Below are 15,643 nucleotides of genomic sequence, written 5' to 3'. Positions count from 1 at the left end.
CCCCTTAGAACTTCGCTTAAATGAAAGAAATAGGAAGGTTACCCTGCTGGTGTGGGGAAAGAGGGGAGAGGGTGGAATGCGGTTGAGAGGTAGAAGTGGAAAGACTGACTATTAGCATAACCAGCCTTTTGGATTAGATATTCTTTTTCTATTACTGAGATAATTGAAAATTGCCTAGGTCTTGGAAAAATAAATGTGCAATTTCTCCTGAAGAACCCTCTAATTTGTACACTACTTGCTAGTACATCAAGTAGTACATAGTACAACATATGACTAAATATACATGAGATCATTCTTAGCCTCAAAAAAGAGGCCGGGGTTGGCCAAGTGGCGTGGTGGTTAAGTTTGCACGCTCCGCTTCAGTAGCCCAGGGTTCGTGGGTTCAGACCCCAGGCACGGACCTACACACGGCTCATCAAGCCACGCTGTGGTGGCGTCCCACATTCAACATAGAGGACTGGCACAGATGTTAGCTCAGTGACAATCTTCCTCATGCAAAAAGAGGAAGATTGGCAATGGATGTTAGCTCAGGGCCAATCTTCCTCACCAAAAAAAAAGAAAAAAGACCAAGGCTAACCCAAAGGATCAGGAATCCTAGGCTGTGAGATAAATGAGAAGAGTTACAGGGTAGAAGATGTGACAGCTGCCTCAAGGTGCACAGAGGCTATAATGGGGCCTCCAATAACCGCAGAATTATCTCCACAGTTACCATTCAAACAGCCAGTGCAACTGTTTACACACTACTTTAGTCAAACTTTCTAAGCTGGTCACTACTTGAAGCCCTGCCACTCGTCCCCTTAGGCATAAACCATGTGGGCAAATCTGGTCTGAAAGGGGAAGTCTGCAAAATGAAAGCAATCTATCAGAGAGGGACAGGGCCATTCAGCTGCCCCATTTCTCTTTTCATAGATGCATTGCACTGCCCCTATATCAACAGAATTGAAAGGAAATGGAAGGTGCTCATTCCTTAGCAACTGGCAAAGAACATCTTTCTAAAAGTTTCTGCTTGGAAACACTCTTAAATCATAGCTAATTTTCTTTTCATTTTATTAAAATTAGATTTATTTCTAGAGAGAACGCATAAAATAATAGAATCTCAAGGTCGAATGGCACTTTAAGAGGCTAGAAGACTTTCTATGTTGCCCTTGATCTGTGGTTGTTCACACCGGGTCCAAATTAAACTGGCTGAAGACACTCCCTCCCCCAGGGGAGGGGGAGACTGAGATTAACTTACTGGTTTATATAGGTTTATTTAAGGTCTGAGTGGTACTAACTTCAGACACGGCTGAATCCAGCCACGCCTCACAGGAGGCAGGAATCGTTTGTCTTCACGTTCCACCTCCTGCAGTTTGGGTTTACATCATGTTTACAGCGTAGCAACCCCCAAACGCTGGACGAAGTCTCCAATTTGAGCCTCACTAGACGTACATTTTACATATCAGATGTAGATTTTACGTTTCTCCTAAAGTAATCACTAGTCCAGGAAAAGGAATGCTCCTAATGGCCACCCTTTGGGGCCCATCCTTGGAGGAGAGGGAGGGATGTCAGCCCCTTCTAAACTACATTGACTGAGAAATGGAAAGGGGTAGAAGTTTGAGCATCAGATCCTGTCACTGTCACGTAAAGAAAGTGGAATGGGTGTACGCAAGCAAAACCAGCCCGTCTCTGAGGGATTTCTGCTCTTCTCCCATCTTTGAATCACTACCATAAACCACACTGAATTAAACGTTTCTGCCTGCAGTAGACATCCCTGCAGTAGGTCTTACAACTACTTCTAGGGTCATTCAAAGGGGGTGTAATTAATTGGTTAGCCTGCAAAATATTTTTAGACCACTGTCATGCCTTTGACCTCATATCTATGTAAAGATCAAATATTTCCATTCCTTTAATGATGCCTTATATGCCATAATTTTTAGCATAATAATTTTCTTCATAATTTTCATAACTTGTTGCTGAATATAAGTTGTTTCTTTTAAAGCACATAAGAATGTATTATTAGAATCAGAAATAAGCATAACGAAGAACACATGTCTAAAGATCATCTTTCATGCCAAAAAATGGATAAACATGATGATACCACACCCATATTATAAATACTAACAAGTATGAGATCCTAGAGGACAGACTCTAAAGTCCTGGGGCTCTTTGCTGGATGCTTTCTGCCACTGAGCGACGCAGATGTACACTGCAATAGTGTTATAAGGAAGCAACCTGGGGGCTGGCCCTGTGGTGCAAGCGGTTAAGCGCACGTGCTCCACTTTGGTGGCTCGGGGTTCGCAGGTTCGGATCCCGGGCATGCACTGATGCACCGCTTGTCAAGCCATGCTGTGGCAGTGTCCCGTATAAAGTGGAGGAAGATGGGCATGGATGTTAGCTCAGGGCCAATCTTCCTCAGCAAAAAGAAAAACAAAAAAGAGGAGGATTGGCATCGGATGTTAGCTCAGGGCTGATCTTCCTCACACACACACAAAAAAAGAAGGCAACCTGGAGCCAGATGGCCAGTGACTCTGCCATTTACCAGCTGTGTCCCCTGGGGTGAGTACTTAAGCTGTCTGTGCCTCAGTTTCTTCATATTCTTAATGGAGCTAAGAAATTATCTCATAGGGTTGTTGTGAAATGCAAATGAGCTAATACTGGTAAAACATTTAGAATAGTGCCTGGCATGTAGTAGGAGCTCAAAATTAGCTGTTTTCACCACCAACACCATAAGCATCACTACCATTATATCTCCTGATACTTATGGCATCTGATGAATAGTATTCCATTTATCTAAGGAGGACTGGCTGATCTGGATCATCCACAGCAATTACATAAGACATACCAGACACTTGCTTTCGATAATTACATCAGAAGACATACAAGAACCAGTCTATTATACTCATCCTGGACAACTGGGCTTCGGTTTAGAGTCATCCCTTTTCTTTATTATCTCCTATTGGTAAAGGAATGTTTCCAAGCACAGATGTTGCTCTAAGACAACTTGACACACACAAATCTGAGCTTATAAAACAAGTCCATTAGATGTTGACTGACCCGTAGACAAAAAGATCCCAGTCAGACCTGCTTTAAATCAGTGGTTCCTAACTAGAGGCACATCCCAGATCACCCAATGGAGCTTTAAAAAATACGCGCCCAGGAACCCAGCCAGAAAGATTCTGATTCTGTGGGCATCTTGTCTTCCAAAGAGCCACTGGTGATTCCAACGTGTGTTCCTAATTAAGAACTCTAACTAGTAGGAATCAGTGGCTTTCAATCTGGGTGCATTTAAAAATCCCACTTTCAGGCCCCACTCAGGACACTGAATCAGGAACTGAGCAATCATCTTTTTAAAAGTTCTCCAGGGGAATCTCATGGGCAGTCAGGGCTGAGAGTCACTGCTTTAAATAATAAGATCTTCAGACATGCAAGACATGATTTATGTACATATACATTTTCAGAAGCCTATCTACAGGTGACTCTTGATTACAAGGTAAAGGGAGGGTAAAAGAAGAGGGCGTTCATGGATAACTCAATGTCACAGTAAAAAAGAGTCCCCTCTTGATTGTCCAGGGGGGAGCTAATAAGTGGTGAACAGACTAATCATGATTAAGGCACCGTGGGAATGAGGATGGGCTGACTTCTCCAACACCCTTTCCTAGCTCTGGCCTCCACACCTGCTTTCACCCAGTGCAGGTTCTTCGGGACATGGGGGTGACAGGCCTGTGCTAGTTATCCTGGGTCTCAACTATACTCTAACTGATTAATCAGCAGCAGGCTAACAAAGAGGCAACTATGCTTTGTATGGGGGAAGTCTACTCTTGTTGAAAAACAGAAGTGCACGGAGAGTTAATTTTTATTCATTTTCCACCTTTACTTGTCAAAGCAACTGGAACTGGGCAATGACGGCAGTTTTAAATCTGACAGTAAGTCATGTATCATTGCTTTAGGAATTCTAAATATTTAAGACTGCTTGCATGTTTTCAGACAAAATCAATACTGTGCAAAAACTCTGTTTTGAGTTTTAGATATAGAGATTTGGAAGCATGATACAAATAAACTAATAACTTTTTGTCACTTCATTCTACTATAAAATGTTTATATGTTTTCTGAAGTAAATGCTGCTCATTAGTGTTGCACGGTATAACTAGACTCTTCCCTTTAAAGCCTCCCTTCTGAGGAATCAGCCTTTTCTCACTCTTCTATAATAAATGAGATGCTAGGGACTAAAAAAGTTAATACACCTCTTTCAGAATGTTTTCCCCTTTTCTCCAAGTTTTTATTTTGAAGGTGTTCAGACAAATAAAGTAGCTGAAAAACCTCTGTAAGGAATACCCATATACACTCCACCTAGATTCAACAATTAACATTGTGTCGTATTTGCTTTCTTGCTCTCTCTCTCCACACATACACACTTTCTTGGGCTGAACCGTTTGAAAATAAACATCTGACTTAATGATTACTTCATTACTGAAAACTTCAACATGCATACCCCTAGAATAGAGAGATTCCCCTGTATAGCTTCAGTACTGTTATCACTGCTCAGAAAATTAACAATTTCCTAACAGTATAGCCAGCATATTTTCAGATGCCCCCAATTGTCCCTAAAATGTCTTTATGCCTTTCATATCTTTTTTCAAATCTCTGGTGAATTTATCATGAAGTTATGTGGCCATGAGTAATGTTATGTGCTCATTAAACATACTAGTTCCACAAGGAATGCCTGTCAGACCATGGGATTGTCTGTGATCATTAAAGAAAGCATCTTCCTGCTTCTGCAGTTATCAACTTGAGATTTATTTGTTAAGGGTTCAAGATGTTCTAAGCTCTCCCTTCCTCTGACTGGTCTATGGAAGTCTTTGTGACGTCCATAGAGGTGCTTTTTTTTCCCCCCAAAGCCCCAGTAGATAGTTGTACGTCATAGTTGCATATCCTTCTAGTTGCTGTATGTGGGATGTGGCCTCAGCATGGCTGGAGAAGCGGTGTGTCAGTGCGCGCCTGGGATCTGAACCCCGGGCCGCCAGTAGCGGAGCACGCACACTCAACCGCTAAGCCACTGGGCCGGCCCGTCACAGAGGTGCTTTTGAAATTGAAGCGGCAACAAACTGAACAAAAGAACAACAGTTTCACCTCAAAAGTTCGCTTCATCTTTTATTTGTTTTCACAAATCCTTCATTCTGAGTAAATGCTGTCCCTCCATTCTACCTGAGTAAGCAGGTCTTCGTAGTAGCTAACAGGTAACAGTGTGAGAACCCTCAGGAGCCTGTTTGTAGCCTCGCAGCATCACAGACTTTTATATTTTACTTGAAAGTTCACGCGCAGAAATTGAGAGGTAGTGTAACTATGGCGGTAATAGTAGTGGTGATGGTGGTGGAGGTGATGGCGGCAGTGATGGCATCATGGTGGGGGTTGGAGTGGGGGTCACAGTGTGGTGGTAGTGGTGGTGATGGTGAGGTCATGGTTACGATGATGGTGGGGGGGGTCATAGTGATGGTGGTAGTGGAGGTGATGGTGGCAGTGATAGTGAGATCATGGTTATGATGATGGTGGTGGGTGGTAGTAGTGGTCCCAATTTCAGGCCCTTGCCCCAAAGCAAGCATATATTCAGAAATATAAACCAAAATTAGGTTCAATAAAGGATGTGCTATTCCATTATAGAAGTAGGCACGTGTTTTATACAAGAGCAAAACGTCACTGATACTCAACAAATCTCCTTTCACCTGCAATTTCATAAGTTTTCTGGGGTTTCCTTAGGGCATAGAGTATAACAGGCATTTCTACACTTGTAAGTGCTATCAATATGTCCACTAACATTTCAATCGGGAACATGAAGAGGTCAAGATTACCCAACTAGGAAAAGGACCACAAGCAACCAAGCAGAGAGTTCTTCAGAAAATCTCAACCAATACGTAGGCAACACCTTACACTCAAGAGCTCAGCTTCGCTATTTAAGACAAGTGCTTTCTCTAGTGCTCACACCCACTTAAACCCTGACATGCTATCACACCTATAACCTTTCTACAAAGGGTGTTTTTGTCTGACTAAACACTGAATAGCCACTGTATTCACCTCTGTAAGGCCTGCTTGCTAAGAATGTTCTAGAGAGTGTAAAGTTATAAAATATTTATTGTAGGTCCTTCTGAAGTACAATGTACATCTGTATATCTGGAAGTCAGCATCTACAGACATGTGGGAGTCCCAAAGGTCTGACTATCCGCTGTTAGACTTCTAACTTGACTATCACTTATTCATCTGCTCCAATTTACCTTCATTGTGCAGTGAATAAATAAGTCCATCATGATTTCACCAATTATTTACACTGTTTAAATATTATAAGCTGACTTCAAAATTAGTTTTATGGTCCAAACAGTTTTACCCATCATCAACTCATGACCGTGCACATTTAAAACTAGATACTGTGTATATCTAGACTAATGAACTATCCTGAGCCCGTAGGCAGCATGACCGTGTTGTCAGGACTTCTTGTATTAAACCAATATCTATTTAACCACAATTATTGGAAATAAGAAATTGCACAAACATCAAAAGAACCTAGCAGAGATTCTGGTAGAAAGCAAAATACTATCTCATCTTGAGAAGGCCCATCACAGACAGCTTTGAAGCTAAGGGATCAAAAACATGACCAATCTAATCTTTAACTACTTGCTAAAAACAATTCTAGCAAATTCCAACATGCAAACATAGTTTGTTTAGCAAAATCAAACATTCATGTGGATAATGTCAGCAGCTTTAGCTACCAATTATTATTAACTCTCTTTTTAAAAAATTGAAATAGATTTGACCTAGAAATGAGAAAGGTATCCATGCCTTTCCTAGGACTTTCTGAGTTCCTCTCTGTGGGATTTTAGGGATTCACCTGCAGACGAGAGGGATATTTCTGTTTATGGTACAACTGATTTTTTCTTTAACTGGCAGTACAAGAAGATTTACAAATGCAAAATCAAACATACAGAAATATAGTTTTTATCACAAGACAAAGAGCTTGATTCAGTCATACAAATGAAAGTTTAGCAATCAAAGAATATTTTTTTAAAAATGCATACCTGCTCTTTAGATGGCACAAGGAGTTCTTCAATCATCATGCTGTCCCGTGCATAGGAGCTTCTGTTCAAGGTGTAAGACCTATCCGAACTGAAGGAGCGGAGGCTGTTGTATTTACAGTTAACCATTCAAGAGTGGTAGATGACGATGAGATGAATAAAAGAAAATTAATGCATGCAGCTTTAAGAACAGGCAAGATGGCTAAAAATATCAACAAAAGTTGTTCTTGAAAAGACATCGTCAAAAATAAAATCCCTTACATTTGAGGAAATCTCTCAAGCTTAGACAATCTCATGATTGGGTTTTGTTTAAAATTAGGCCAATTGGTGAGAAGATGAAATGCATGAAAACTTTGGATGTTTAACTATGATAGTCGAACCAACATGACAATTGAGAAGAACCAGATGACTATAGATAATCTGATAACTGGAGAGATTTTTCTACCATAGGACCTTATGGTAGTCTCTTCTCTTTCTGGTCCATATCTGTCTAGCTTGCACTACTAAATGGAATTATGTCTGCTGTAAACGGATCTGTTTATAAGTCTTTGGGAACTAGATATGGGTTTAACCTATTGAGAACTTTGGTTTATAGTTGCTACTCATGGAAAACATCAAGAAGCAAGTAGTGTTATGAATACACCTCACAAGATCACCTTTGCCATCTTTCTAACCTTGAAAAATTCAAATTCCATGTCTGGTTATTTTGTCTTTTCTTGCTCTACTCTTTTCTTCCTTGTTCCTTCTACTGTTCTCCTTCTAGCCTCTCCAACGCCTCTGCACGGCCTCTGAACTTCCCAGAGTGCAAGCCCCCTGACGTCCTAAAGTGCCACTCACCACGTTGACCTCTAAACTAAACACCAATAGGGTGTAAGGGGTGGGTGAAATGGGTGAAGGGGGTCAAAAGGTACAAACTTCCAGTTATAAAATAAATAAGTCCTGGGGATATAATGTACAGCATGGTGACTATAGTTAATAATACTTTATGTATATTTGAAAGTTGCTAAGAGAGTAGATCCTAAAAGTTCTCATCACAAGAAAAAAAAATTTTAACTGTGTGGTGATGGATGTTAACTAGACTTATTGTGGTGATCATTTCCCAATTTACACAAATATCGAATCATTATGTTGTATACATGAAACTAATATAATGTTATATGTCAATTATATCTCAACTACAAAAAAAACTCAGTAGAGTAAGGAACCCTGGTAACCCTGCTCATATCCACATAGGACATGCAGGTAGACTGAGATTGCAGCCAATCTGAGCCTTGGCAGAACACCTTGTGATCCTCCAGGAACACAGAGGATGGAGGCTTGTGAGGAGCTGCTTTGAAGCCATCTGCCACTTGCCTCCCTATCTCACCTGTCACAGTAGACTGTCATGAGCTAGCTTTTCATTACTTTCTCTTTCGAATGAGGTCGGAGGCTTCCTGCCCCGCCCTCCTTGGAATAGAGCTGCAGAATATGAAACCACCTAGCTGCAGTCTAGAATAGGCTCCTCAGCAATGGGGCGTCCCACAACTAGCATGGTAGACATACAGCCCCTCTTGTTTTGGTGTTGTCCTTTTTGATGTTGGGGACAAGGACTGTGGGGAGTTGGCATCTGTCATTGCCTATGTAAGCAATAAGCTTCTGAATTTAAACGTGGCTGCTTGATTCTTTACCAGCAGAATCAGTCAGACTTTGGCCTTGGCCTTGCCTTGTGTGTGCTCGACAGAGAAAAGAGCAAAGAAGAGGTAAATAAGGAATGATTCCTTGCTTGGCACAAAATGATTTCTTTGCCCCATTGCCTGCTATATTAAAGATTACCCAAAAGCAGGTATTTTTATATCAAGATACAGAGGTCCCTGAATTACAGGCATTATTCTAAGTGTCTACACAAATGCGTAGGTCCATCCTTTTAGGATTAGAGCCTCTGCTTTCACCAGAATCCCAGAGGGATCTGTGACCCCAAAAGAACCATCACTCTACAGAGTCACTATTTAGTGTATTCAGCAAATATTTACTAAGTGGCTATTATGAGCAAGGCACAATATTAGAAACTGGATATAGAAGCAAAAAAAAAAAGTAAGCATTATCTGTGCACAGAGGAGCGTCCCTAGTAAGCCACGTGACTCTGACCACTTGCACAGTTGGGCCTTCTGCACCCAATCATATGACCCAAAACTCTTCCTTTTTGTTTCTGTTTCAGTTGCAAACATTTTTTTCTGTTACTCCTGTTTCTAGCCCCTTACCTTCTCTCAAATACAATACAAGCTCCCTAAAAGCAGAAATTCTCTTCTACTTTCCAACTCAACACCATCCAACAGAACTTCCTACAAAGATGGACGTGTTCTAAATCTGTATTGTCCAATACAGTGGCCACTGGCTACCTATGGCTGAGCACCTGAAGTGTGGCTAGTGTGACTGATGAACTGAATTGAATTTTATTTAATTTTAACTAATTCTAATGTAAATAGACTTATGTGGCCAGGGGCTATACTATTAGACAGTGCAACTTCTAAGTACTCAATGCAAGATTCCATTTTGCCCCAGTGACGTGGTTTGAGAGGCACTGGGAAGCTCCATTCTCTGTATCAGACATTCGTTTCTTTAAATTATGGTTCCCATGGCATATGTTAATATTGGTGGTATGTGAGAACAGTTTTATTGTTTATGTTAACAAACACTTAAAAGTTTAAAAAAAATTATTACATATTAATTTTAACTTTAGTTCTTAAATATATCTAAGATTTGTTGATACTTCTTAAACTTCCTCTCTTTCTTTTCACTTAGATATGAGTGCCAACTAAAGAACAGAGCCTAGAATTGGGAGCTATCAATGGAAAAACCTAAAGATGTCTTCATTTTACACAATGTCTAAAGTTCCTGCTTCTTATTGTTCTAGAACAACTTACATTAGACAGATGGAACCCATTAAATCCACCAAGCTTCACTCTGAATTCTATACATTGAAGTACTTTCAGCTACTAAAATTGGAGATTATTTGCATGGGGGTCTAGAAAGCATTAAATTGTTTTTAACTAAGGTCAACTACATTATTTGTAGCCATCAGTATATCCTAAGTGTTAAACACAGGAAGTGTTAGAAAAACACATGCCTCAGAATTCTAGAAGTATACTAATGTCCCTAGCACAACTCAAATAAAACAACAACCAGCAAACAAGTAACCCTTCAAATCAAGACTTTTTCTTTAAACGCAGTGAAATTTCTTCAGTTACTTCATTTCATGCACTATACAAACTGTTAAGGGAAAGAAATTCCTCAAGTATTCAGTCAAATTTTGCATAAGTAACATTTCTTACCATACATTTAGTTACTTGCTAATTCCCTCAGAATCACAAAACTGATATTCTAAAGCTGAGCAGAAAACAAGAAAGAAAAGCACATCGCAGCACATCACAGCACATCACATCACAATGCTGAAGAAAACAAAAATGAGACAATGAAGAGGGAAGGGCGGAGAAACACCGTAAAAGCGCCATATCCTCTTACCTGATCTTGGGACTATTTAAAGCATTTTTAGAAAAAAACAGGAGAAGTAGAAAGCAAAAAAATCAGACAGGGAAAAAAGAAAAAAAAATGTTATGGTTGAATGAGTTACACATTTAATGTATTCCTTTTTAAATGTTACACTCAGAATATTATACTTGGTAATACTCTTACCGTATTTTAAAAATATATTCGCTTTATATTTTTCTATACTTGCCTCTGAGCATAACATGCATTGCCAATGTAAAAAAAATGAGTTACATATATAGCAACAAATGATAATGGTGCAATCAAAATTAGAAGTGTGAAAGCCTTAGAACTGTCTTGAGAAAAAATTATGAGACAATATTCTAGTTTCATATTTCACTGGATGGCAGCTGCTACAATTTTCTATATACAAATGATTGATTTACAAAATGTGTCTTTTATATGTCATCCAAGGAAGAAAAGGCTGCTAGTTATTGGATTACAAAAGCTATTAAATCTCTAAATAGAATTTTCCCTTGAGATCTTTTAAGATTCTGCATATTTTCAGTTGTAACGTGTTACTATCTGTGAGTACCTGAAATATTGCATATTTTTAAAAAGTTATTTTTCCCCTTCTTATTAATGACACCTGCTACAATAAGATTTTAAGACCTTTTATAAAGATATTTATAAAGCAAAAATTCTATTAAGTTACATGAGGTTCCAAATTCTATTAAAAAAAAAGACTAACTTGAAGAAAAATCAATCCAGTATCTAAACTGGCCATACCATCGACATGGGAATAAACTCCGAGGTTTACTTTGTGGGAAGTGCCATTTACTATTAGACAATGAAACTTTTTACAACAGATCCTTAAACTATAGGAAAATGTCCCCAGGGCTCTGGCTGAGAAGGTTTAATTATTAGCTTTAAAATAACTTGACTGTCAACAAACATGTTATTACTCTAACTAGGGAAAAGAAGTCCCCAAATTCTGGACAAGGTCCTGTTTCCTTCAACCAGTGTAAGGTAAGTTCGAGCTAAGGTTTTCCACGTACACAAATTTTATGCTTCTGTTCTAAGGACTGAATTTGCCACCATACCTGTCTGTGACTTTTGGTAAGTCACTGTTACACTTCTAACATGTCTCTTGGACACAAACTAACAGCATAGTTTTAGAAGAGATACTCACTTAGTAGACAGTTCTAATAAACATTATGTGATTTTTTTCCAAGAATGCTTACTTTTAAGTCTCAATCATGAACTGTTCTTTCAGTAACAAAGAGAGAAGAGTGAACCATCAACACAAATATTTCTTACTTATCGGAAAATAATATTTTTCTTTCGATATAGAACAAAATTTAATTTTGAAACAGGTAACCCAGATTGGTTCTCCCAGTTTTGTCAGTGAGCTCTTTTGTTACTACGCTTGAAGCATGACTGCAAGGTGGGAAAAAAAATGACAAATGATTAACATGTTCAATCACATAAAATTAAGGACTGAGAACCACGACAGAAAACAGCAGAGCGTGTATACTGGAGTTCAGAATATTTCACCAAATTCATGTCCTCATCCAAACAGCACATTCCGGGATAATGTGAAAAATGAAAATGATTTTGGTTCATGACAAATCATGGTTTTTTTAAATTAACTCTGAAAAAAATAGCAACAATAAAATACCTGGCAGAACGGGCCCCAAGACTGAAGCCCATGTAGCCCTCTGCGGGCAGAGAATCATCGCCCAGTTCCTTAAGGTCTTGTGGCCCAAGATATTTGTCAGTGTCCCCTGTCATTGCATCTTCACCTGTGAATGTACAAAGCAAGCCCAAGTCAGAAGATTCCCTTTTGAAAATGTGTCCATTGTGGAGAAAACCGCTCCTTCGGTCATCAGCAAATCACCCAGTTTCTCATATTCATCTTCCCCGATCCCCTGGATAATATCTGTAACTGCTGTTTAGAAGGAACGAGTACAGGTAGAGGTTAGTTCAGAATTTCAAGAGTGAATTTAAGTAGCAGAAAGAGCTCTTGGTGTTAAGCACCAATTTTAAAACATTTCTCCCATCTCCTTTCTCCCCCTCAAGTCCTGGCTGACTAGTAAGGCGCATCTTTTATGTCAGAGTGTTCCTCGCCTCGATGAGGCAGCTTGTTTGAATGGACATGCATTGCAAAATAAGAGCCACCTCTTCCTTACTGTTCTGGAAACTATACGTAGGAAGGGAACAGACCTCTTTTTTAAATGGTCTTCTCACACACAAGATTTCAGTTTGGGGCTTAATGTAAGAAACTAACAAATTATTTAATCTGAACTATAACTGCTCAATTGGGGAATCTTGAAATACATCAATTTTGAACTATTTCTGCACCTATCAAATTCACAACTCAGTCCAGCTGTCCCAGGGCTTGAACCCTGCGTGGAAAGCAGCTCTTCCTTCTCTAGAGATCAAATGGGGGCCTCAGCAGTTTGAAAGAAGGACGATAGAAATTGCTGTTTGACCATCAATACAAAGAGTTAATTACGTAAAATGCTTTTACTAGCTATGTGTGCACAACATGACCTCACACAGAAAAACCACATTCCAAGAGTAACAGGACAGGTTTTTCAGATGCCTTCTGCCCTCTGGGACGTTTCCCATCCTTCCCAAAATGTAGCACAGGCTGCGGAAAAGTTCCTTCCACAAACAGGCAAACTCTGTCTCCTTTTTACTACTCTCATTCTCTTTCTGGACAAGAGCTTGGCTGGCTGAGAGATTTCAAAAGTGTGTACGTTATGTTTTCTCAAAGGTAAGTGATTCAGCCACTCCAGTTATATCTTCCAATTCTTTCATTCACCACTGCTTATAATTTCCATTCATTTAAACTCAGGAAACCACAAGAGCTCAGCTTTTAAACTACCAATCAAGTCTAAAAATACACTGTCAACTACTGTTTTTGCAAACGTAAAAACTAAACAGATCAACTTTCTACTGCTACCCAGGACCAAGAGATTATTTTAAGTAACTATGTACAGCTGGGCGATTTGCACATTCACTGGATATGAGACAAAAACAGCACACACCAAGTACAACTTAAAGAAAGATCTTACTCTGTGGTAAAGCCATTTCCACCAGGCTGGGCTGATCAACTGTGTTCCTGATGTTTCCAGGAATTCCTTAAGCAGTGATTTAGAATCTACCTCCAATTCAGCTCAAACAAACCACTCCCTGGCTTGTATCCACCGTCTTCACCACCACCGCAGAGCTCCTCTTAGCATCTTCATCTCCTCGCAGGCAACTGAGGAATTATACGTCCTTTCCTACTCACCAGAGTTCAAAGATTTTCAATATTTCAGACCAAAAAAAGAACAAAACCTGGCTACATTTAATTGAGGTTAAGATCCTTTTGATCACTCCGCAGACATCCTTTTAAAGCTCCTTCTGATTGGATTACAAACTCCTCTGGCAAGCCTCTAGCACGACCGAATGGTGACATAAATGCAAACCCTTGAGTTATTTGTATGTAAATATGAGGACTGCTCCGGTGTAGACTTTCGGTAATTTGATACCAATGTTCGGTGCCTAACCGGGTAACCGAGACAGCCTTAAATCTAGGGAGATCCAGCGAGCGAGGCGCTGCATTTAATTAGGAGGCGACTCCTCTCCAACATGAATGAAGAAACGGCCAACCCAGGTAGAGGAAAAACAGGAGAAGAAAACAAAGAAGTAGCCCCAGCAGGGAGTGGCAGGGAGCTCCGGGCAAACTTTAACTTTGTTCTCAGCTGGGAACACAGGAGCCTCGGTTATTTATGGTCCCTGTCAGGTGGAAGGAGGGGGGGAGAAAAAGAGAAAGAGGGAGGGCCTGCCCTTGAGTTGAGGTTGTGAAACTGTAGGGCAGAGGGAAGCAGCCGTGATTCCCATAGCTCTCCAAGAAGCGCCTGAGAATACACTAATCACCGCGGCTTTGTGGCAAGAGTTTGAGGAAAGGGGCAGAAGCGAGACAAGCTGGAAAAAGCAGTGGATATTCCGCTTTATTTTTGGCACAAGTTCTTTCAACTCTTTCATACACTCAAAGGAACTAACTGGTTCTCCCTCCTTGAGAGGTCCCTGGAGAGAGTAAAGCAGAGGGGGGAGTTGGGGTTGGCTGGAGAGGGCTGTGCTGTAGTGGGTAGGAGGCAGCGCAGGGAGGAGATGCTTCTGTCACTTTGCTGTTCCATAGTTTCGCTTCCCCGGGAGCCCTGGCCTCCCTTCTCAGCTGCTCCACCCTGTTGATGTTGGCAGTGGAGGAAAAAACTAGTGGGACTTCTGCATCCTCCATCTGGGTACACTGGAGAGGCAATTTTAATTGCTTTTTCTCAGAATAGCTAGAGAATTAAGCTAGAAAGAAAAGGGTTTGAAACTGGCTGGCCGAAGCCAGTGGTTTGCAGCACTTTTTTCATGATACTGCATCTCTCTTGGATTGTTACCTAAACAAACAGAAATCTGAATCTGTAGAACTGATGAAGTGGGGAACAGATGTGTTTTTCTTGGATAAATGCATAAATAAATGAATAAATAAACGACTCATCTAATATTAAGACGAAATGACACCTAGTGCTTTAATTTGATCAACCTGGCTGTAATCAACATTGTGAATATGCAGAAATGGAAGGGAAGCCATTTACAATGGCTGGCACATATTGAAAAATATTCCCAAGTGAAAGAATAACTTCCAATTCTGTAAAGAATGGAAGGGTAAGTTATGGTTAAAGTGGAGAAAATGTCTGAACCTTAATCTGTTTTCCACGTCTGCACTTAAAATCCAAAATACTTAGCAAAGTCTTCTTCAATGACTGTTGCTCATTCAAACTTCCTAACAGAGGCTGCAATGAAATGTTGCTTCCCCTTGACTTCTTGTCCAGCCTCTCTCCTGCCACTCCTCCACACCCATTCCGCCCTTCCGTTGTACAGAATTAGTTCAGTCCCTAGAATTCCTGACACTCTTTAGACTTTGAACCATTACAAAGGGTGCATTCTCTTGATGGACCTTTACTCCTCTTCTTCACCTGAGATATTTCTCCAATCTTTGACTCTTTCTAGAACTCCTCCCTTTCCTTCTACTCACCATCTTAAGTTAGGTGTCCCTCACGTGGGCTTCCCTTATCAGAGTGTATTGCCAGTAAAAACATCTG

The 15,643-nt window shown here is 40.2% G+C and overlaps 1 protein-coding gene across 17 annotated transcripts in view; it reads right to left on the bottom strand.

Moving 5' to 3' along the window:
- Positions 1-15,643, bottom strand: part of ANK3 (ankyrin 3) — a 641,124-nt gene that overhangs the window by 95,094 nt on the left and 530,387 nt on the right. For 15 of the 17 annotated variants that reach the window (XM_058543390.1, XM_058543388.1, XM_058543400.1 and 12 more), the window contains 2 exons: positions 12,181-12,304; positions 7,041-7,143 (listed from right to left, as the gene is read on the bottom strand). In XM_058543390.1, the coding sequence (XP_058399373.1) occupies positions 7,041-7,143; positions 12,181-12,304 (227 nt within the window). Of the gene's footprint in view, positions 1-7,040; positions 7,144-12,180; positions 12,305-13,582; positions 14,020-15,643 lie in introns of those variants that run through there. The other 2 variants (XM_058543399.1, XM_058543385.1) reach the window with 2 other exon arrangements.

This window comes from Diceros bicornis, chromosome 6 (genome assembly GCF_020826845.1).
Source record: "Diceros bicornis minor isolate mBicDic1 chromosome 6, mDicBic1.mat.cur, whole genome shotgun sequence".
Lineage (NCBI taxonomy): Eukaryota > Metazoa > Chordata > Mammalia > Perissodactyla > Rhinocerotidae > Diceros > Diceros bicornis.
The sequence above is the reverse complement of the archived record's forward strand: the minus strand, read 5'-3'. Positions and strand labels throughout refer to the sequence as shown.